This window comes from Mus caroli, unplaced genomic scaffold (genome assembly GCF_978045245.1).
Source record: "Mus caroli unplaced genomic scaffold, Mus_caroli_1 scaffold_3, whole genome shotgun sequence".
Lineage (NCBI taxonomy): Eukaryota > Metazoa > Chordata > Mammalia > Rodentia > Muridae > Mus > Mus caroli.
In genome coordinates, this window is record NW_028227258.1 from 43,823,400 (window position 1) to 43,848,323 (window position 24,924).

At 42.3% G+C, this 24,924-nt stretch overlaps 1 protein-coding gene across 3 annotated transcripts in view; it reads left to right on the top strand.

The window, feature by feature from the left end:
- Cdc14a (cell division cycle 14A) overlaps positions 1-24,924 on the top strand; it is a 159,908-nt gene that overhangs the window by 42,816 nt on the left and 92,168 nt on the right. For all 3 annotated transcript variants that reach the window (XM_085835565.1, XM_021158702.3, XM_085835564.1), the window contains exon 5: positions 20,523-20,602. In XM_085835565.1, the coding sequence (XP_085691691.1) occupies positions 20,523-20,602 (80 nt within the window). The remainder of the gene's footprint in view (positions 1-20,522; positions 20,603-24,924) is intronic.

Consider the following 24,924-nt stretch of genomic DNA (forward strand, 5'->3'; position numbering starts at 1 on the left):
AGCTTTGAACCCACTCAGTGGGTGTGTGCCACAAGTAGGCCTTTGCTTATTTAATCTCCTGTTCTTTCATCTTTAGGAGCAGGGGTAATGATACTTTACGTAGTAGAGGCCGGAAGGTGAAGGAGGCCTTGCATATAAAGGCGACATTGTGATCATGTTCTAAGCACTTAGAAATCCCTGCCAATTCGGGGTGGGGTGGGGTGCTGTGTGGCCTTCCCCAGTTTTCTGGGTCGGTTGCTCCCTCCTCTTACCTGTTTTGTGCTGGGGCCTCAGACCACAGCTCTGAGGGCTCTGATAGCCACCTTCCTCCTTTAGTGTCCTTATCTTCTTGGTTATCCCTTTGTGTGCATAAGTCCTTCCGTGGCTCAGTAGCAATCAGGTGGTTGTTAATCTAATCACCGCTTAATAGAGTTCTTCAGATATGAGTTTGAGCTCTTTCCATATTTTTTTTCTCCTACGATGTGATTTTCGTGTTTAAAGGAGGAATCTATTTAAACCGCATGGACATCTCTCTTGTGAGATGCGTAGTCAGGTCTTGATTACTTTAGTAAATATTTATTTAGCTCCTGTGAACCATGGTGAGTCCTAAAGAATATAAACAAACAAACAAGCAAACAAATCCAGCTTCAAATATGGAGAGCACACAAGCAATAAATAACTGTGAAAAGCGTGCCATAGGCATTGAAGCCTGGAGAAATGAGAATTCATCTAGTAAATGCGTTGGAGCGATTACCATGCGACAGGCGCACAGCCGGAAGAGTTGATGGTGAAGTCTCCTACTTTCTGCTGTTACTGTGAGGACCTGAGGCCACGCATGGGAGGGTTGGTAAGGAAGTGTCACATAGGGAAAGCATTGGAGCTAAGGGAGTTTAAGAAAGGGATAATATAACAAGAAGTGGGGGAGGATCTCCCCCTTTTCTTCTTCTTCTAATCAAAAAGAAAAGGTTTGATGTGTTTCCTTTTGTGTGGTTGTTTTGTGCTCATCTGAACCCCTATCACTGAGCCTGTTTTAATGGTTTGCTGATCAGCAGACCCCACCAACAGGGTATGATACAGTTTGTTTGCCATTTAATATTTTTTATAGCATATAAATAATTTTTCTGAATTAATATATGTTGTTGTGCTTGTTCTTAGCCTAAATGCCCAGGCGTGATTTCAAATGTTCTTTTTTTTTTTTTAATGGATTTTTAATCTTTAGAGTGCTAGAGGTGGGATTAATAGGTTTTTTTGTTGTTGTTCTTTCTTACTTTTTTTTCTAAGTATAGTGTTAAAAGCCTGTGGAGCCTTAAACCAGTTCATGGCCTGTTGTACTTAAACCAGTTTGTACAGTTGGCATTATGTAGAATTTAAAAATTTATACATGCATTAAATTTTTATATTTATTTATTTGTGTGTGTGCATGTGCGTGTGTGTATGTGAGTGTGTATGTGTGTGTGTATGTGAGTGTGTATGTGTGTGCGTGTGAGTGTGTGTGAGTGTGTATGTGTGTAGATGTGTGTGCCACAGCAGCCTGAGTATTGAGGTCGGAGGACAACAGGTGGGACTTTGTTCTCTTCTCTCCAGGTGTTGAACTCAGGTCCCAAGCTCAAGCTCCGACACAAGAGCCTGTCTTTCTGTTTCTTCCGGCTTATTTACTGGGTGTGAACCGTACAGTTTTGGAAATTTAATTGCTAAAGACTATCACTTCATTATTTTTGCTTTTGAGATTGGGTGTTCTGTAGCTCAACATGGTCTAGAGTTCTCTCTTTAGTCCGAGCTGCCCTAGAACTCCACATCTGCCTCATATCTCATAGCAGATGTTCTGGTCCCTGGCTCTTGCAGTCTTTCTGTCCCTTCTTTCATGATGTTCCCTGAGTCTTAGGTTTAGGGCTTGTGTTGGAGATGCATGTAGTGGGCGAGGTTGGCGTCCCATGGCCAGTTAGAACAATGTTAGTTAAAAGTAGCTAAAGTAAGTGTCTGTGTGTTACTTGATGCCTGGTTGGCTAACCACGAATTTGTTTTGCTCTTCTCACAGACCATGTTACTTCCTGCCTTTATTAACTTTATTAACATCTGTGAATTATGATTTCTGAACCGCCTTCGACTTGTCATTAAATCTGAGGGCTTCAACGTGTTATTTAAAACGCAGGCAAAAAATTGTCAGGAAAAATGTTGGTTCAAAATAACAAGGATGTTTCTATCAAACGTTTATTAAAGCAGTAACTCAGCGGCTGTCAGAGAAGAGCAGCGCCTCATCCTTCCCTGCAAATCTAATGATAGCATTGCGCAGGGAGGAAGGGAGGGGCGGGGCACGGCTGGGCTGACTGGTTTCCTGTTTGCAGTTCCTTCCTTTAGTGGGTTGATAGGCAACTCTTTTGTGATGTTGCCTGTAAATGGGCCATGTTTTTGTTCTTCTAAGCCTGTGTTTTTTGGTGACTTTGAAATAGCCCAGGCTTCCTGAAAATTGTAGGTTTTTTTTTCTTCAGTCTCTCCAAGACTGGTGGTGTTCTGTTTGTTACTTCCACACAGTTAGCAAGCACAGTGCCGTCTTCCCATAGTCTGTTCTCCTTGGGTTCTCTCTAGCTGGGTTCTAGGAAGAGTACCTCTTTTTGTTTGCTGACAGCATCTTTCTCAATTTACTGCATAAATATTTTCTTTATTTTATTTTTCCTCTACTTCTGCTAGGGAAGCTGAAAACAAGCTTCCTCTGTGCTCCAATAAGCTTGCAAACACATGCACATGTCACGGACTGAACTCAGTGATAGCACGCTTATTTGTGTAGCATGTTCAAGGGTCAGGTTCAGTCCCTGCTACTGAGATGGCCCAGTGGGTAAATGTGCTTGCTGAGCAAACCTGGCATCCTGGTTTTGATAGAGAACCCACTTAAAGGTGGAGGGGGAGAAGAAAGTTGGCCTCTGAACTCTGTGTGACCCCCCACCATTATACATACATTTAACAACAACGACGACGACAATGACAACAACAACAACATTGTATAAAGAAAAAAAAGAGAGTCAGGAGTGGTGATTTACAGCTGTGATCCCAGCATTTCAGAGTCTAAGACAGGAGGATTGCCATGGTTCAAGGCCAGTCTGGGCTGCATAGTGAGACTCTTCCCATGTGTATGTGTGTGGGGTAAATGTGTGTATGTGTGTGTGTGTGTATGTAGTTATACACATATACTTACATATTTTAATTACATGCATTCATTATGGAAATAAAAATTAAAAAGCCCCTTCAAATCCTTATGCCATTTCCTATGGTAAGACTGTGGCTTTTGATGTATTTGCCATGCCTACTGTGAGACCGTGTCCTGAACACACGTCCTTGGGCATACCTGGCATTTGCTGTTCCATTTGGTGTAGTTTTCCCGATGGAGCCCGCTCATAGTCAGACATGTGCTAGTGCAGGCCCACAGGCTTCCTCTTCAACAGGACACATTTCCTAGGACATATGACACAGGAAGTCATACTTCCAAGTTTCATTTATGCAAAGGGATGTTATTCAATGATTGTACTGGGGTCAAATTTAATACAGAGAGCATGGGATGTATTTGCTGTTTTCTCTTAGTTTTAAAATAAACACGTTAGGTTAGAAAACTAGATCCAGCTTTGCAGGGCCACTGGAGTATCTCCACAGGAAACCACTGGAAGAACCTCATCTCTGGGCTGCTAGGAACTCAGTGGGGATAGATCTAATAGCTTATCCAAGATCGATTCCATTTCTTGAAGAGAAAGAGCAGAACCCAGGTTCAGTCCCTAGGCTGAAGCTTTGTTTAGTCAGAGACAACTGAGAGGCTCCTCTTAGAGCCACATCCACTAAGGGATTGGAGGTAGCATGCCGAGAGGACAGATGGGCTCTTCCCGGGAGAGAGAGGTACTGTAGTGTTTCAAGTCCAGGTGTGTGGGCTGTCCTCCAGGGGACAGCTACGAGTGTTGATTCTGGCTAACTGGGAGAACATCTACTCACCTCTGTGTTCCTGCCAGATGCAAGCATAGCTCTTTTCATATTTGCTTTGTATGTGATGTTTATGGATGACTTAGGGTAGGTCTGAGCAGGAGGCAAAGTGATAAGGGAATGGGAGAGGGAGGTGGGTGAGGCTCGTAATCTTAGGATGGAATTTGTCTGTTTTCCCCCTTACCCCCCCCCCCCTCTCTCTCTCTCTCTCTCTCACACACACACACACACACACACACACACACACACACACACTTACATATATATTGAACGACTTCATGAGGCAACTCCTCCTCCTCCTCCTCCTCCTCCTCCTTCTTCTTCTTCTTTTTCTTCTTCTTCTTCTTCTTCTTCTTCTTCTTCTTCTTCTTCTTCTTCTTCTTCTTCTTCTTCTTCTTCTTCTTCTTCTTCTTCTTCTCTCTCTCTCTCTCTCTCTCTCTCTCTCTCCCCCTCTATCTCTCTCTCTCTCTCTCTCTCTCTCCCTTTTTTGAGACAAGGTTCTCATGTAGCTCAGGCTCAGACTCAAGTTGTTGCCATGGAAGGACCTCAGTTTCTGACCTAAGGTCCTCTACCTTGTAGTTACACATGATGCTGGAGATTGAGCCCAGGACCTTGTGCACGCTAGACAAGTACTTTACCAACTGAGCCACATCTTTTGCCCATCAGGCAGCTTTTCACATTACAGTGTGTGAAGCATGCTACTTTCTTTTCTATATTATTTAAAAAAAATCAGTGTGGGGATGTAGCTCAGTTGGCAGAATGCTTGCTTGGCACACATGAATCCTTGGGTTCAAGGTCTAGTACCACGTAGGACATATCAGCACGTGCCTGTGATCCCAGCATTTGAGAGAAGGAGCTGTCTAATCTTATGTTAGACAGGAGAATCTGGACTCCAAACTATCTTCTGTTGTATAGAGAAGTCAAGGCCAGCCTGGGCTACATGATAAGATTTGTCTCAAACAAAACAAAATCAGGACTGGGGAATATTTTTGCATTTTTTTTTTTTTCTTTTTAGGGCCTGGATTTTGGCACCAAATTTGTAGATAATTGTTTGGGTTTTTAAGATTATTCCTCAGCTAACAGGATCAAGTTGAAGAAAAAATGCCGGTATTTTCAGTTTCTCCAAGAGACTCCCATTGCCAAGGTCCAGGTGGTTTTTAGTCAGCTGATACTGGGGTCATGGGAAAAGCTGCTTGTGTTAAGCACGCAATTCATAAGACTGATTTATCCTTATCACATTATCATCTGATTCACTGTGTTACCCTCAGGCTTCTCTCAGGCTTTTCTCCCCCTTTTCTAGGCGGCCAGAACAGGCTGTCCGGAGTAACCCTGAAGGAGAAGAGCCTGTGTTTGGTGTCGACTTGGGGCCCTTGCAGAGGCAGCCTGAGCCTCCTAAGTCAGTGTGAAGAGAGTCGGAATGCACCCAGGCACTATCCATTAGGTTTTAAATGTATTTTGGATTCCATAATTTTAACGTGTGAATTTTATTTCAAGGACACGCCCCTAATACACACACACAAACACACACACCTGAGTATTGTGGCACACCCTAATGTCATCATTTGGAGGCTAAGGCTGGGTGATTGTGAGTGCCAGGCTACTCTAGGTTACATAGTGACACCCTGATTCAAACAAAAGAATGAATCCCTCCAAAACCACGTGCCCCTCCAAAGCATATAAAGGAATTCCATTTGATATGATGCATTTCATTATATTTATATGGATTTTCATATTATATATTAAATTATATCCATTCTCCATTGTGGAAAGCGAATTAGTTCATTCAAAACTCTCTGCATATGTGAGTTTAAAGGAGGAGAGCGAGGTGCAGCCCCTGTTCGGCTTGCTCTGTAGACATCACTAAGATCGTTAGAACTTAAGATGTCGTTGCACATTGGTAACATAGACTGTGCCACGTGAGCCACTGGACACACGTTACTACTTGGCATTCTTTCTCCTTTCCTTTCTTCCTCTCTGTCTCTTCCTCTCCTTCATCTTTCCTTTCCTTTTCCCTCCCGTTCCAACATGTCCCCTACTTCCATCCCCTCCTGAGTCTTTCTCTGTAGCCCTAGGTAGCCTCAAACTCCACCGATCCTCCTGTCTCTCTTTGGATCTTTGTTAGTTTTTTCCTCCCACCCCCACCCCTCATTCTCAGGACTTCCATGGCAGGGCCTTGAAGGACTTTTGACATTTCATTTTGTAGAGCCAGGCTTATTTAGTTTGGTGGCAAAGTCATGGCTCACGAAAGTAAGTTGCTTTGCTGGTGTCACCTTTGCTTGAAGGAAACACTCAAAGTTGTTCCACGACTTCATAAAGCTCTTAGCAGGGGGTGGCCTTTGTGGTTTACAGCTTCACACTAAAGAGCAGAGCGAGCATCAGCCTTTCTGTGGGGTCGTGCAGACGGCAGGCTGAGTCAGACTCCGCAATCCTTTCAGGAGTAGGTGTGAGTCATTCAGTGGGCTTGCTTGGTGGAATTTCTTATTTAATCAAAATAATACGAAACTTTTTTTTTAGACAGGCTCTTCCTGGTGTTTCTCCACCCTGATCTGTCTGCCTGTGCCAGCCTTGCCCCTTCCGGTTCTTCACACTGCCATTTTCTTACCACCTCACTCGGGAACAAGGCTCAAGCAGAGCTTTTCTCCACTTACCTCTAAGGTGCTGTGATGAGCTTCCCAAAGTTCTTTCTCTGCAGGCGCTCTCTCCCCTGCTAGAGTGAGTTTCTGGAGTAAAGATATATGGATTTTCACTCATATATCTATTTCCCCCATGCCCAAGCCAGTGCCTGTCTCTGCAGTTTTAGTGGAAAAGTGGATGGATGCTAGGAAACGTCCCTGCAGGGGGTTCAGAGTCCCAGAGGTGAGCGATCCTGTGCTGACCACCTAAACACAGTGCAGACGGACCTCCCTCTTGGTCTCTCCGTTATTACATTTCCATATATGACAGCAAACTCTTCATTATCCCTGACACTACTTTCTGAGGTATTAGTCAATTTTGGCCTTAACATATTAAATGGAAAATTCCAAAAAAAAAAAGTTTTAAGTTGTTCACCATTTCAAGTAGTATCATGTTTCTTACTGTCTGGTTCTATTCCACTGTGGCTATGAATTATCTCTGCGTCCAGGAGATCCACATCGTATATCCTACCTGCCCGATAGTTACCCACTAACTGTCTTGGTATCTAGTCTACTGGCATCCTGTCTCATTGTTTATATTGCAGTGATCTTTACCAGGTTACTCTCTACCTGTATTATCCACCTAACTTCATCTGATCACTTAGGCACTGCATTTTTAAAAATGATTTATTTATTTATGTATATTAGCACACTGTTGCTGACACACCAGAAGAGGGCATCGGATCCTTCAGATGGTTGTAAGCCACCACGTGGTTGCTGGGAATTGAACTCATGACTTCCGGAAGAGCAGCCAGTGCTCTTAACTGCTGAGTCATCTCTTCAGTAAAAGTAGTGTAAGAAGAGATTTTGAGAGGCTTCATTCACATACTTCAATTATACTATGCTGTCACAATTTTTTCTGTCAATACTAGTTTCTGTTGTTAATCTTTTATTTTGCCTAATAAGTTAAATAACATAGGTATCTATCTATCTATCTATCTATCTATCTATCTATCTATCTATCTATCTGTCTATCTATCAATCATCTGTCTATTCATCCACAGTTAACCAGGAGTCAGTAGAATGGCTCTGCAGGTAAAGTGCTTGCTCTTTAAGCTTGAACCCTAGAACACACACATATGCAGAAAGAGACAGCTGATGTCACACAGTCATACTCTGAGCTCCACACACGTTATACACAAATATGATAGTAGTCAACAAGAAATAATAAAAAAAAAATTACAAAAAAAGAAGCCTTTGGGTCTTCGTGGTTTCAAGCTTCTCTTCTGGGTTGACAAGCATGTCCCCTGTGGGGAAGTGGAGGTCACTCTGCTTTAGTCCTGAGTTCTAGGCCTTGACGCTTCTCACCGGTATCCCACTTCAGTGGTCAATTTGGGTCAGCTGCTTGTTGAAATGTGGGAGTAGGAAGGAGATCCACGATGTGGACAGCATTGGGGAATGCAATAACATTATAGGGTCTCATCTGCTTTAGAATGAGGGACGTCCCAAATATTACTTTGAACTAAGATGCCCCCTTTCAGAGATGTCAGAGATTTTGAGGAAATTCTCAGTGCCTGAAATGGTTTTTGTGTGTGTGCCTGTAATTGAGTTGTAGTTTTGACCATAAGCTACCTTTTTTTAGAGCCCATTTTTCTTCTTAATGACACTTTGGTGAGTTGTAAGGGAAATTATGACAAATATGGGGTTAGCATTTTAAAAAGTTCCAGAATAGTTTTGTTTTCCTATCTCCAACTAAGTGAATGTATTTGGAAAAAAAATATGAAAGGATATCCTGGCTTTGGACTGCTGCTATGATTAGCACAGAGGTCAACAAATGAACTGGATACTAGATTTTATATCTGACATATTGTGCTTCTGAATTCAGGAAAGAAGAAGTTGATTAAGATCTTCTATTACATTGTTGGGCATGATGGCCCACGCATCCCAGAACTCTGGAGGCAGAAGCAGGTAGATCACTATGAGTTCTAGACCAGCTTGGTCTACATATCGAGTTCCATGCCAGCCAGGGCTGCATAATGGTATCCTGTCTCCAAAAAAAAACCCAAACCAAGACAACCCCCAACCCCCTAAAAACCAACCAACCAACCAACCAACCAACAACAACAAAACTTACAATTAACTTCTTTTTTGGGGGGATTTAAGGAATGTTGTTTGGCCTAGGCCTCCTAGGTCCACAAGCTCCAGGATGTCAACGGAGGGCCTCTGACTTCTTTCTTGTCCACTCTAGCAGCCCAGAGAATCATTTTCTCTGCAGATTTGCCCCAGTGGCTCCGGACATAGGTTCTTCCTAGAAGCAGCTATGCTTTAGGGAGGCTTGCTCCTCACCCCAGCCTCCAGCTTTCCTAGTCCCCATCCTCATTATACCAGGAGACTCAGACCTTTTCAGAGGAGGTAGAACCAGGAGGGAAGGGACCCCCTGTTAGGGTTGGCATTCAAGTATCTTTGAAACCCTTGAGTTATTTGGGCACCCAAGTCCCAGTGCACACTGTGATATGAAATAGCCAGCCACGTCTTCTCATCTAGCATCCTTGTCATTTCATTGTCCCTCTCTCTCTCTAGTTGTGCCCTCTCCCCACCAATCTCTTTCTTCTTCTCCTCACTAGACTACTTCTCTCCTGTTGTCTTTTCTTTCTCTTTTTCCTCCTTTTCTTAATTGGCCAATGCATAGAATAACAGTGTTGTGATAACTGGAACTTTTTTGTTCTTTGGAGGAGAATCATTCTTAGACTTATTCAAGCTTAAAACAGTACATGAGGCCATGGTGGTGCATATCTTTAATCCAGCACTCCTGAAGTAGAGGCAAGCAGACCTACCTCTGTGTGTTCCAAGCTAACCTTTTCTATGTAGTAGGTTCCAGGCCAGCCAGGGCTACATAGACCCAATCTCAAGCGAGCAAGCAAGCAAGCAAAAACCAACCAACCAAACAAACAAAAAACCAAACCCCCAAAACTTAATAATAGTGAATTTTCTGGTTGTTTAAGTGGGAATAAGTCATTTATTCATTTCAGTGGGAAACCTTCATCCTCCCTCCAGCCTGGTTAATATGTATATTCTTTTATTGAACTAGTATTTATAAGCACTCATGCCAGATATTCAGGTGGTGTCGATGAACAAGTAGGTTTGAATCCCTGCCTTTCTGAGTTTATATTTTGCTGAGAGAAGCCTGGTGTAAAATGTCGCGAGATGCTGGCGGATGGTTGCCTATTTCATACTGGAATCGGGGAAGTCCTCCTCGAGCGACAGACAGTTAAGATGATACATAAAAGTATTTTGGGTAGGGCATGTCCCAAAGGCTTCAGAGTCAGAACGGGTGGGTTGGGAGAGGAGCTAAGGCAAGAGCTAAGCTAAGGTTGCTGCATCATGGTGTGGAGGACAGCACAGAGAATGAGCTCTGGGGTCTCTGTCCAGCTGGTAGGTAAGGATGAGCCTCGGTTTCATTCTCCGCGGCACAAGATGCTGTTAGGGAGTGAACATGGCCCAGCAGCCTTTTAAACTCACCTGCTACTTTGATGACTTACCTTCACGGCTGGAGTTTATTCTGCCCCATCACGACAGCGTAATTGTTAACCTGTCTGTCTTTTCTGTTCTCACTTTTATGTTCTGAAAGTATAACTCAGTGTCGACAAGTCACCACATGAACACAGAGGCAGAGGCAGTACTTGAGCTGTAAAGGACCTTAGCAAATCCTGTTGATGCTGTCTTGAAATTTCATTGATTTTTTTTTTTCCCATTAAATCTGATAGGTATGTGCTTGTTTGTGGCTCTGAAGAAATAGCCATGGTCTTTAATGTTGTAATGCTTGTAACAGTGGTTTTCAGCAATCACTGTGTGTCAGAAATACCTGTAAATAATCGTAGTCAGACCTCATATTTAGTGAGTTTGAATCTTAAGCAAGCAGGTCTGGATGGCTATATCTTGAAACAGCTTCAAAGTTTTCGTTGTTGCCTGTTAAGTGTACTGAAAACTGGGAGGATCTCCTGCATTGAAAAACTGGATATATGCAAGGGATGCTCTATGGGGTCAGAAGCATGTTAGCCTTGATCTTGGCATTATCCATGGTTCCTGTATCAGTAACTTTTTGTTGAACCAAGATAAGAATTGTCTGTATTGGAATTATGGGAAATTCTCCGCCTTGATCCTTTTCCTGTCTTTTGCCCCTTCCTCATTTCCCTTTCACTGGTAAACCGGAGCTTCAAGTCTTGATGCTACAGAGACGTGAGGGAGAACAGCTGACCATGGGGTGAGGATGGATGTGTCTGCTGGATTTTTAGAAAATGTGATGTGTATTCACTAAAGTGAGCTGGAATGGGGGTCAGAGGTGAGGCAGGGTGTATGGGGATGGGGGTGGGAATTCCTAGTAGCTACAAGGAAGGAAGATGTATTTTCTATAAAGTAAGTGTGTGGTAAGGTAGGTCTGTGGTTGCCTTTATTTGTCTGTGTTCTCGTTTGTGGAAATTAGTGAGCGATGGCATGTAGGAACCTGCTTACTTCAAAACAAGACCTTTGCATGCTTAAGAGGGATCAATTCTTTTCTCTTCTTGAAGGACAATCTTGTCATGTGGCATTTGTTTGCAAAGTTCAGGCTAATGTACAGACAAATGACCACAGGATCTGTTCTGCAAACACCCAACTAGTGGGGCAAGCTCTTGTTTCTCCTGCATTCTCCAAGCAACAACTCTTTTGTAAACACTGGAAGAGAACAACCAGTTCCTTGTTTGAGTACATTGTTAGTTTTCTCTTCTTGAGTAAGTTCAAAGAGAAGGCGCTTACACGTTACCAGGCAGGAGCTTTGAGACCTGAGTTGTATGCAGTGTGGCTCTGCCTTGAACGTTTGCCTTAACATCTCCCCCGCAAACTCCTCAAAACCCAGAGAAGACCAGGAGAAAGATATTTGAAAATGTTTTGAAATTATTTATTATTTTTGAGATAAGGTCTTGTGATGTCACCCAGGCTGGCTTCAAACCTGAGCTCCCTGTGTCTCGATCTCTGAGTGCTGGCGTTACAGGCACGCTCTGCTACATTCAACTCAAAATTTAACTTAGAGAACACTGTTGTTGTTTAACGTTCCTTGGTTACATGATCTGGTGACTGAATGAACACTGAGAGCCTGGTTTACCTTCTCCACTCCTGGCAGGTCGCAGGTTTGATGGAAAACATCCAATCTTGACTGGGTTCCATCTCTGCTTTGCAGCCCTCTCGCTGTGTATGCTCAGAAAGTGTTTCCTTCCCAACAGTTCCCATTTGTTACCACAAGGAGAATCTCTCCTCTTATCTCTGCCCCTCTTCTCATTGCCCCAGGTTTTAAATCAGCCTTAGATAAAATGTCAAATATTAAGGAGAGTTATGCATTTTGAAATAGAATTGACATATATATAATACAATACTGTTAAAACAATGGAAGTAGTTCAGATTTCAATGTAGAGTCACTGAGAATGTATTCATTCATTTCCTCACGGTTTCCTTATTTTTAAGATTTTACTTTTATTTATTATTATTTTGCGTGCGAGTGAGTGCGGGCAGGCACACATGTGCCCTGGTGAACTCCGAGGTCAGAGGGCAACTTTGTGGAGTCTGTTTCTCCTTTCACTTTTACATGGTTTCTGGAGATTGAACACAGGTTGCCAGGTTGTCATCACTGGCTTCAACTTTGAACTTTGATCTTGGGTAAAGTATATCCAGAGTTTGAGATATTTGCCTTTATAAGTAAGCTTTGAAGTGTAGTTCATTTGTAAGTGAAAGAGTTATCATACAAAATGACAGATGTCTGAAAAACTTGAATGTTTAATCATGACTTACATCTGCCACTAGTATCTTGATCATAAACATGTTCTGATTTGAGCCTGATTTGAACCTTTTGAGCCTGATTTTGAGTTTTACCTAGAGGTTGCCTTCTGACAGTGAATGATAGGTTATACACAGGCATATGTTTACCTGGGTACTGTATGTAACATGAAACCTGTGGTTACTCCAGGAACACGAAGGACTTAGGTACTCTAGGGGCCACACATTTTCTTCCATCTCCCATCCTGGCTTTTTTTTTTTTTTTTTTTCATGTGGAAGAGGTTTTATTGGGAGGGAGAGACAAGGAGGCAGCAGAAAGAGAAGAAGAGGAGAAGAGAGAGAGAGGGAGATTTTCTTTTTAAGCATCCGGGTGTGAGATATTGGTGTGGTTTTCTTTGATTTGCTTGGCAAAGGCTTGGCCTACGTCCTTATGATTTAACTGTCGGTGTGTGTTGGCACATGGGCTTAAATCAGGCATAAGCAGTCCACTGTGTCATTGAAACAAACAGTTCTAGCAAGAGATGTGCAACTGTCCCAGTCGCATCATCAGCTCTGGAGAGACATCTATTCAGGCTGATTATGAAAATTCTGCTTTCCATCAAATTAAATGAGGAGACACATGTGGCTAATATCTGCAATCCTCCCAAACAGCCCATCCAAGGCTCCCGCTAGCTCCACTCTGATTGTATCCATGAGAGAGGTGGAAGGAGTGTTTCTCATCCAAATGAATTTTGAGATAAACACAATCATGTCTGCTGCTTGTCATCTGTCTACTTAACCCAAACTCCAGATGAAAATGTAGAGATGTCATGAGGGCATTTCAGAGCAAACAGAACCTCAGACAAACAAACGAAGTCACAGCCCATTTCTATGAAAGATGTGGGATGAAGGATTTTTAGGATAGAAATAAGTGATGGGGTGGTGATGTGAGGCCCAATTCTGCTTCCCCCCTATGGTGCACTGTGTCTCCATCTTTGTTAGGCAGTACTGTGTTCTTCGTTGCTGACTTCCTGGTCTGTGGTTTCTATTGGATTGGAAGGGTTTTCTATATACTGACTTCAACCAGACTGTGCAGAAGACAAGATTCGGTCTTATTATTGTGTTTTAATTAGAATACTGAGCCTGGTAGATTTAAAGTAGACCAAGATGCAGGCCGTTGAGAACACAGTCGAGTTTCTGCTTCGTAACCACAGGCTTGCCTATTTAATGTCCTCAATTGTTCCACTCTGAGTATTTCTGCTTCTGTAAGTTAGAACAAAAGTGAAATTGTCTGTGCATCTCACAAATAAGTAGGTTTTTTTCCTATTTTTTTTTTTTAATTATCAAGTTGAATGGAGTTATTGTTTTTCTTGTCACTGGATAGAATGGCAGGATATGAATAAGAAGAAAATGTTACAAAACATTAAAAATTTAAACATCTCTGTTTGGGCTTGTTTATGACAATTAAAATTGAAATCTGTCTTCAGGAAACAGCAGTTTACAAATTAAGGACCTTGACATTTAAGAAGTCTGAGAACCAAGTCTTAGGTACCAAGGACAAAAGCTTGAAAAGATTCATGACGTTGGCTTTTTGCAGACTTTCTTGCTTTTTTCTTTCTTTCTTTCTTTTTTTTTTTTTTTCTTGTAGCTGTGACTTCTGCGGTATCTGTAATCTTTACAGTTAATCGAAGCGTTTTTCTCCCTAGTCTTGGCCATTTGTTCTGGTGTTCATAAAAGTTCATGAAAGTTCAAACACAGAAGCCGTAAGTCTGAGTAGTAACACCTCTCTCTCCTTTACATGGACGTGGTTCGAGAGACACAGGGCTCAGCCACAGCGGCGATGCTGAGATGCTTTGAGAGTGGATTTGATAAAGCCAGGGGCTGGTAACATTTACTTCAATGTTCACGCTGAGGCTTGGACTGAGAGAGGCACCGGTGCCTCCATTAAACCGAGAGGGTTTCCCTGGATGATGGCCTCATCGTCCTGATTTTAGCACTCCCAAGGAGGCATTGACTCCCTATGTCCCCTGGTCCTATGCTTCGGCAGCCGTTTGGACTTGGCTCTATGAACCATTCAGATCTAAATCCACACGGGTACAGGTTGTTGTATGAGTTTCCTTGCCGCTGCCACAGAGTATCTGGCAGGAGCATCCTAAGAGAGGAGGACTGATTCTCTCCCAGGGTTTTGGATATTTTAATACATAGATCCCGGTCCTGTTGATTCAAGGTGAGATGGAGAATCACAGTGGTGGGAAGATGGTGGAAAAGCCTCTCATGGTGGACAGGAACCACAGAATGAGGAAGGGACTGGGGGTCTAGGTATAACATGTGCCGCCATACCCTAATGACTGACTTCCTCCAATGAGGAAGTTCTCATAGAAGTCCATGAGAGACATCTGACATTTCAACCGAAAGAGTGGAGAAAAGAGAAAATATTGTGGGGCTAATTGGATCTCTTGTCTGTATTCCCTCACTGTGGTAGAGTTATATGTCAGGTACAGGTAGAAGTCTGCTATGCGTATATTACACTGTTTAATATCTCTCTAACAAACAGCATACAACCTAGCGATGTCTCCGTGACACTGTGACCTTCTGTCTGAGGGAAGTTCATGGTCCAGGAATGTCCCCTCTTCACACTTCCTGAAACAGAAGTATAGAGAATTAATGTGCTACCAATCACCAGGCAAAAGAGCCTACCTCTGAACCTAGGCATGTTGGCTCCTGACCACTGGGCTTGGTTATCACACTCTCCAATTTGGGGATCAGTGTTTGTGAAAGTATTTCTTTACAAAGAAATCTATTTATTGTTTGTGCTACGACCAACCATTTTTAGAGCGCTTTCTATGTGCATTGTGCTGAGCCTTGCAGATCTTAAGACATGAAAATTACCTTCATTAGCGTTTACAGCCTAGCTAGGGATAAAAACACAATCAGATAACCTTCTAAACAAACTACAGTAGGAATGTGAAGAAGCGGGGCCAGAAAGATGGTTCAGCAGTTAAAAGTCTGAGGCCTCAGCCTTGGGTTGCATGAGACCCTTTTAAGAAAACAAAATGTAAGCATAGTGACCGAGTTAGATCTCTGGGACCCACATGGTGGAAGGAGAGAACTTGGCAAGGGGACTTGGAGGTCCTCTAACCTCCACTGACCTCCCATTGTGCACAGTAATGTAATAAAAAACAAAACAAAACAAAACAAAAACAAAAAAAACCCTAGCTGGGCTGTGGTGGCGCACGCCTTTAATCCCAGCACTTGGGAGGCAGAGGCAGGCAGATTTCTGAGTTGGAGGCCAGCCTGGTCTACAGAGTGAGTTCCAGGACATCCAGGGCTACATAGAGAAACCCTGTCTCGAAAAACAAAAACAAAACTAAGAAATCTGTGCTCATGTTAATTCCTATTTGTGATTAGATAATAAAAATATCCTTGAGACCTCATACATTTTCTCAGAGTAGCCTTGAATGTTGGCAGTGGATTTTCTGTTATTTTGCTCAATATATTAGTTGTTCAGAAGAGGGAAATAAGCAGAGAACAACCTTCCCCAGGTAGGTTCTGCCCCTGTGACACTGCCACTGTGGCTTGAAATCAACATTCTGGCCAGTTCTGAGTCAATTAAATTTCTTTCCAAAGAGATGTCCAGGAAACTGATGTTACAACCTGAAAATAGTTGAGAACTAAGGTCATCTGGGTATGACCCCCCACCCCTACCCCTAAAGAGATTATCTTTAAAAGCTATCAGACTAGATGATCAGGCTTAGCAGCAGGTACCTTTGTTCACTAAGCCGTTTTATCAGCTCCTTAGATTTCTATTAAAGGTATATCACGGGTATACGTATGCATGTTTCTTTCAGTAGTGATCTCTTTTCTTATTAAAAGATAGTAATACTCCCCAAAGAAAGCTAGAAACCTTATAAGGCTCAAGGCAGCATCTCCATGGGAAGATCATTACCAAATTTACAGTCTGGCTTAGACGTCTATGTGAAAGCAATGATTGTTTCTCAGAATCCCAGATTGCACATTAGGGAGAGTAAGTTGTCAAAGTGCAGGAATAGAGTTGCAAATCTCAGGTTGCTTCTGAAAACCATACATATTATTTTTATAGGTTTTATGGATCTCGTGACAATAGGCTCTAGCTTAAAAGATAGTTTAAAAATACTGCACGTAAATTCCAAGAACGTTTTAAGTAGTGTCTTGGGTGGTCTGGTATTCTGTGAAGTTAGGAGAGATTCCTAATTTGATATATCGTCAGTGTGTGATATGCATACAGATGCTTTACATTTTATGTTATGTATTGTAATATTCCTTTCTGTGTTGGTTCAGTGACAGGGTGCCCACTTGTAATGCTATCAAGTACTTTAAATCACATTGGTTTCTGATAACGGAGTGTCTCTATGAAGAGACTTGGTAGTATGTGGTGATGTGTAAGAGTTAGTCCATGATAATTAAAGCTTAGGCATCAGTGCTTATTTATAAACATTATAGATTATTTTAATTTGTAGTACTATAATTTTTCTTATATTTTTCAATAAAACCCCTTTGTCTCTTGAATAGGGTTACAATCCTGCCTCTCAGGGATCATGTGACAAATGGGAAAGTCTTTGGTTTCTGGCATTGAAGTTAATAAAATAGAAAACAAATCACTTTGATCAGTAGGCTCATATTCAGTTAAAATAGGTACATATATATTAGTCTTTTTTTTTTTTTTCCGAGACAGGGTTTCTCTATGTAGCCCTGGCTGTTCTGGAACTCACTCTGTAGACCAGGCTGGCCTCGAACTCAGAAATCCGCCTGCCTCTGCCTCCCGAGTGCTGGGATTAAAGGTGTACGCCACCATGCCCGGCTCTATATTAGTCTTTTTATTTTATTTTAATTTTTTTTTTATTGATTGAGCAGGTCTGTAGAACTTCCTGGCAAGAATAGAACAATTTTATATAAGTAATGCAGGCGTCACTCACTAAATTGGAATGAAATGAAACACTGTCTCTGTCAATGATTTTTGTCAAGTGCCGATCAAAGTTTGGGAAAATTCTTCCCATTGGCTTATGTATGCTAATAGCTAGTGTACACACACACACACACCCACACACACACACACACCATTTCCTTTTAGAAGCCAAAAAGATAAATCAGAATATGTGGTAGGTGCTTTGATATTAGTTTTAGAAGATATTTTTAGGAAATATAAGACTTGTCTAGCACAACTTTGGGCCTCAATATGAACTATTTTTTTGGGGGGGTGGAATATTAAACATTTCATTAACTGATTTAGTTACTTTCTATCTAAAACCAATGTTGTTCACACCTGTACAAAAGTAAGAACAGAGTAGGATGTTCCCTTTTCTCCAATTCTGCATCACCTTGGTTCCTCTTAACAGTGTGAAATCTTGTAATTTAAAAAACCAGGCATGTTTGTATGGTTAGGGTTAGAGTTAGGGTTAGGGCTGGAGAGATGGCTCAGGCGTTAAAGGCTAAGTCTGCATGCGTGTGCCGTTCAACAATGAATTCTTGTTGGAGGAGGGTATTTCCCCACTCTCCCTAAGCACTAAGATCCAGACTGTAAAAGGTCAACCTGTAACAGATGTTCCAGGAATCTTCCTGGAACTTAGATGGGCTCTGTTGGGTTTCACTCTGCACCCATTAATAATTTAGTACTGGGATAAAAATAAAAACAGCGGCTCTCCTCTTACAGCGTGAGAACATGCCTCATGTGTGCTAAGTCATGCAGGTGGGATGGGAGGGAAGCCCTGTGGAGTAACCAGTATGAAGAGGTTATTTTATGTGGGCCCGGGTGACTGCCTCCTGTAGCCCTATTGCCTCAAGATTAAAGGGAATTAGTGTAATTGCTCCTTAGGAGGGGAATGTACTTTTCCTTTGCAAAGGAGGTTGTATAAGCTTTAATTATCTAATCTAAACACAAGAAGCTTTCTCCCAGCAGCAGCTTTCCTTGGTAGCAGCCATACACAACTTCCAAACCCCGTAAACTTGGGAAAACACTGCTATTTTCTTTCTTTCTTTCTTTCTTTCTTTCTTTCTTTCTTTCTTTCTTTCTTTCTTTCTTTCTTTCTTTCTTTCTTTCTTTCTTCCTTCCTTCCTTCCTTCCTTCCTTCCTTCCTTCCTTCCTTCCTTCCTTCCTTCCTTTCTTTCTTTCTTTCTTTCTTTCTTTCACCAGTTCTATTACAGAATCCACCCATCAGGGTATAGTAAAGTTACGTTGTAACTCTGGTTACTGCAAAGAGTCCTTGAAGCTAGGATTGGCTTAAATTGATTTTTTAAAATGAGTTGAGCTGCAACCAGAGTCACAATCCTCTGCGTGCAGCATCAGTGTCCCCCGTCTGTGTCAGTCCCTTGGAAGACAACTTGTCTTCAGTGCTGCCTGTACTTCAGACTCCATTCGCTTTGGTTGGTGTGTGCTTTGTCAGACCTTCTCTCCATTTGTCACTGGGACATGGGAATTTGTTCCTGAGGCTGGGTGTACTTGGGTGTGTGTTGGGGAGGGAAGAGGGATGCACATGCGTGCATACACGTGTGTGTGTGTGTGTGTGTGTGTGTGTGTGTGTGTGTGTGTGTATGTGTGTGTGCGTGCGTGCATGTGAGGCCAGGCAACCTCAGGTGTCATACTTCGGGTGCAGTTCTGTACTTTTTGGAGACAAGGCAGGTCTCCCATTGGTGCTAGAACTTGCTAAGTAGGTTAATAAGAGCTGGGTGGCCAGTGAACCTCGGGGATGTGTGTATCTCTGCCTCTCCACACTGGGATTACAAACATACAACATCAGATCTGGCATGTATGTATGTATGTATGTATGTATGATGTGTTCCAGGGTTTGAACTTGGGTCCTCATGCTTGCAAAGCGAGCACTTTAATGACTGGGCTATCTCCCCAGCTACTAGATGTACCTTTTTGGTCTATTAAATGACTTTTTGTTAGAGAACTCACGAGGGCTACTAGTTTTGAAATTGTTAGCAAGTGAATATATGCTATACATTTCCGATGGAATGACTTAGAGTTCAAAGGTGCTTTGAAGGGCAGAAGGAGAATGGGGACTGCTTGCCTATCCTGTAACTGAGTGTATAAGATCTTGATGTTGGGATATTTGGAGGAAATAATGCAATTAATTCTAGCTAGAGAGGTTTTTAGGAATTACCCATCCTTTAGCACACAGTCCTTATCTTGACTGACCTCTCACTTTGCCTCACATGCTGCTCACTGCTGCCCATCCACATAGAACACAAGCTGTGTCCCACCCCAACACCTGTGCCCTGTCCTCATGTGTCTTCCTATCTTAAAGTCACTAAGAGACCTGATCCTGACCATCAGTTATTGCCATTGGGCTGTTGACTACAGAACCCAATATGTGCTAGCTAGGCATCATCATGTTCTGAAATGGAAATTATTTATGGCTTTAAACATTCCTTTTTATTGGTTTGTATATTAGCAGCCATATATCAATATGTCTCTGATTTCAAGAGCCAGGAGTACTGTGTTTTACAGTGTTTTTACCAGCATTCATTTTCATAAGTTTCATTATGATTTCACGTAGCCATTAGAGAGCCAAACCAGCTCCTCTCAGAACAAAGATGTCAGTTGAGATCCCCGGGGAGGGTGCTCACTGTTAGCTCTGAGCATCTAACCAGGCCCTGAGCTAACTCCTGGCCATCTCTAATAAAGGGCAAGGAAGCTACTGTTGGTCTTTGGTGGGAAGACCAATGACAGAGGTACAATTGTCACCCCCTACCTTGTGTCTGTTCAGTGGGGTTTGTGAACCCCAGGTTGCTTCTTTAAGGTCCTGCCCCCATCTCTAAACACCCATTTATATCTGTAAGTCTAAGGAGGTGGCTCAGCTTCAAGGTGAACTGGGATGTCGATAACTTGGTCTAAAGAGTATCAGGCCAGGCGTGGAGGGATACAGCTAATCTTAGCATTTGGAGTGCAGAGCCAGGAGGTCCAAAGTGAGCTAGAGGCCATCTTGCTCTGTATAGTGGGTTCCGGGCCACAGAGCTACAGATCAAAACCCGGCCCCCAAAATAAAACCAACAGGCAAAACAACCAAAATAAAAGTCTGAAGCACGTAAGAGAACAGCAGCTTCCCCACAGCTGTGATGTGACTCCAAGCAGAAGAAACAAAATGCAAATTTGGTGAGTGGGTAAGTTGGTTTTGTACGGTCTTCTAAATGGTATTCATTGTTTGTCTGCCATAGGTCATCTACTTAAAGAAGACACCAGAAGAAGCCTACAGAGCTCTCCTGTCTGGCTCAAACCCTCCTTATCTTCCATTCAGGTACAGCTGCTACTGGGTCTTGGGTTATACTTAGCTTGACCATTCCTTAGAGTTGGGGTAAGGGGGTCTTGTTAACTGTGTGTCCACTGAGACCATGATGCCCTCCAACATGAATTGAGAATTCTTTCTATCCTCTAAGTTCTCAAGATAGTTTTTATTTTTATTTTGCAGACTAGGAAGAAAAAAAATGGCCGTTCCTTTCCAGGCATTTCCCTCTAACCTTAAATCTCTTCTGTACTTTGATACTGTACTTAGAGAGCAGAGTGCCTGATTTATGAGCTAATTAGATTTCAGTAATTACATCATGGGTTCACCCAGCCATTCTTTCACTCCATGAGCACTGAGTGAGCTCTGTCTGCCTGGTAGCGTTACAGATAGATGCTAGACCCACCACTACCACCCAGGGCCACAGCTGTAGTTCCCATTGGTCCTAAGATCCTCTGTTCATTCCTCCCATCTTCAGGAACATTCTCTCTCATTTCAGCCTTGAAGAGGAATCTTGTGTAAGTGTGAGTTGGCAAATGGGAGGCTTCCTCAGTCTGCCCCATTGCTGGGTAGTGTTTGAAAGGCCACTTACACCGCTCTCTTATTGTCAGACCTGTAGGTCATTTTCTAACTTTTCCATTGTGGCTTTTTTGTTCACATTGCTTCAGGTTCATTCTAAGAAACTAAAAATACTCTAGAGAATTTTATTGCCTTGTTGTTAGACATCAAGAAATTATAGTCATCTGTTGAAAGGTACTCATTATACAAGAAGGAATATTTAGAAATGCAGAGGCGTTTGCTCCCTGGTTTAAGCCCTTGTGTCTTACTAGAATTCTGACCTTGACTGGAACGCAGGGTAGTGCTTTTCTGATAACTCAGAAAGTTGTGTCGACTGTAAACTGTATCTCTGAGTCTAGCTTCTTTGCACACTGCGTGTTTGAAGTGGATGACAGTGAGGCGCTCAGATGAAAGAATGCTGTACTAGAGTTGAGCTAAAGAAGCCACCCACCCCCCATAATTACAGAATGGCTGAAGCCATGGAGTGTTATCACAGACCTTTCAAACACTAATTCTGGGTACTCATTATGGCCTTGGCTTCATTATAATCTGGGTTATATCATTCACAAGGTTTGTTACTCCTCTTGTTTTATGTTATACCTTTGTCTTCATTATCTAGACTTTTCCCGATTATTGCTATGTTAGCAGCTATCTATTTAAATATTTCTTTTTAAAAAGTATGTTTTTGTGTGTGGGTAGGTGCACGGGAGTGCCAGTGGAGGCCAGGGGTGTTGGATTTCCTGGGAGCTGGAGTTATAGATGGTTGTGAGCCATTTGACAACCTGGATGTTGGGAAGTACACTTGGGTCCTCTGTTAGAATTGTATTTGCTCTAAACTACAGAGCCATTTCTCCATATTTCCCCCAGCCATCCATTTAATTTTTTTTTCTTACATTTTTCTACAAAAGTCTATTTTGATTGCTTTTTTTTTTTTTTTTTTAAGGTGTGGTGGCCGTGTTTGTCTGTGTGCTTCTTTGGAATGTCTGAGTTCCCAAGCATGTTATGTTCTACTCCTGTGATAAAACATCACGATGAAGATGACTCACAGAAGGAAAGGCTTATCTGGCCTTATAGTCCCAGAGGAATACAGTTCATGATGACAGAGTGGAGGCACAGGCAACAGGCAATGTAGCTAGAACATCAGAGGGCTCATAGCTTAAACCTCAAGCCCCAACAGACTGCCAAATAGGCATAGCAGGTTGCTTTTAAAAATCAATGTCCACCTCCTCGTGTTGTACTTCCTTCAGCTAACCATATCACCTAAAGCAAACAGCACTAACTGGGGGCTGAGTATTTCAAATGCCTAAGACTATGAGGGACATTTCTCATCGAAACCATCATAATTGTAATGGCATCCCGCACTATTCCTCATAAAAGAGTTTTATGGCTGTTGTGAATTTAAATAATGGTCTTCCTCAAAATTTATTCATTTAGTCAACAATTACTTGAGCCCCTCTATGAAGCCCCACTCTTTTCTTTTCTTTTTCCTGTGTCAGCTTGGCAGGCCCTTTGCCTGAAATTCTTTAGTATATTTTATGCATCACAATATGCTATACATACCCTGAAAGCAAACTTCTGATAATTGTTTGCATAGATGACTTTTCTCTTGTGAGTGGATATTGACATGTTTTCCTATTTGTGTCCCAAGAGAAAAAATATATATTAAACATATTGCTTTTCCCATGCCAATAACTGTGGGAGTTTCAGGAATCTAAAGACAGTTAGGACTTGTTACCAACCTTAGAGCATCTCAGTATAGTTTCTATAAGTGAATGTGGATAGGGAGGGATGCTAATACTCATCAGAGTTCATGGGGGAGGTTTGCAGACAGAAATCTGACTTTGGAATCGAGGAGTGGATGTGAGATCTAAGACAACCCCATAGGACAGGGGCTGTTAGGGTGAAATGTTTTCATGTCAGGGTGAAAACTGGGGTGCAACAACACAGGGGTTGATTTTTTAGGTACTCTTAAATTCATATGACACAGATTTTCAAAAATGATGCTATGTTTCGCAGAGCACTAAATCACATGACACTTATAATATTTAGTATCAATACATTATTAAAATAAAATGATTGATCTGTTTCTTTTTTCTATTTGAAGTTATAGTTAAACATTATCATTATAGCATTTTATGAACCTTGGTTGACATGTCCCTAAAGGGCTGGGACAGATAGCTCAGTTGTCAAAGTGCTTGCAGTATAAGCACAAGGAATGGAGTTTGGTCCCCAAACTCACAAGCAAGAGCCAACTATGGTGGTATGCTCTTGTAATCCTAGCACTAAGGAGGTAGAGGTAGGTGTGTCCCTAGCCAGCTTAGCCTAACCGGTGAGCCCTAGCCCAACGAGAGAGACTCTTTCAACTAATCAAGATGGACAACTTGTGGGGATATATTCTGCATGCACCCTCATGGGTACTCACAGAGATAACATACAGGCATGTGTACAGTGCATTGGCAAGCATGAGAACACACAAATGTTCAGACCCATGGAAAGTCACTGAAAATGAGACACATTAAGAAGAAAGACTTGTGCATCATGACTACTTAATTCTTGATTGACTCAAGTGTATTGCTTTTGTGACCATTGCTCATCTCTGATGTGCCTCGGCTCTTCAGAACTGTTGTTGCTTTCCTGTTGGGGAGTCAGTCTTAGGGTGCTCTCTGGAATATTAAGGTATTTGTGTTGAAAATTGTTCTTTCACTTGAACTACGAGTGGCCAATGTGTTTATCAAGAGTGATGGTGGCTGAAAACTAGAGGGAAAAGATATTTTAGTTTTTTAGGTCCGACCATCCTCAGGGCTGGCTTGGCAGCTGGCCTCTGTGGAAACAAGGGAATTAAGATTCTGGGGGTAGAGCCAGCCAAGTTTGACTTGGCAAGCCCAGACGAGTGTTGTTGTGGTCTCCCCTTTTCAGAGTGCCCCTAGCTGAGTCTACAGTGTTGGTCAAACATTTTTTTTAATTAGGTATTTTCCTCATTTACATTTCCAATGCTATCCCAAAAGTCCCCCATACCCTCCCTCCCACCTCCCCTACCCACTCACTCCCACTTTTTGGCCCTGGCGTTCCCCTGTACTGGGGAACATAAAAAAGTTTGCAAGTCCAATGGGCCTCTCTTTCCAGTGATGGCCGACTAGGCCATCTTTTGATATATATGCAGCTAGAGTCAAGAGCTCCGGGGTACTGGTTAGTTCATAATGTTGTTCCACCTATAGGGTTGCAGATTCCTTTAGCTCCTTGGGTACTTTCTTTAGCTCCTCCATTGGGGGCCCTGTGATCCATCCAATAGCTGACTGTGAGCATCCACTTCTGTGTTTGCTAGGCCCTGGCATAGTCTCACAAGACACAGCTATATCTGGGTCCTTTCAGCAAAATCTTGCTAGTGTATGCAATGGTGTCAGCGTTTGGAAGCTGATTATGGGATGGATCCCCGGATATGGCAGTCTCTAGATGGTCCATCCTTTTGTCACAGCTCCAAACTTTGTCTCTGTAACTCCTTCCATGGGTGTTTTGTTCCCAATTCTAAGAAGGGGCACAGTGTCTACACTTTGGGTCTTCGTTCTTCTTGAGTTTCATGCGTTTAGCAAATTGTATCTTATATCTTGGGTATCCTAAGTTTCTGGTCTAATATCCATTTGCTTCTTGTCTAAAGTCCCACAAGACCCCTGCCTTTAGTGAATCCTTTTTGTGGTTAGTAAATGTTAGTGGTTTCAAATCTATACTGTTTGATACTCATGGAATAGCAATTGTGAGAGCTTCAAGTTACACAAAACATGAAA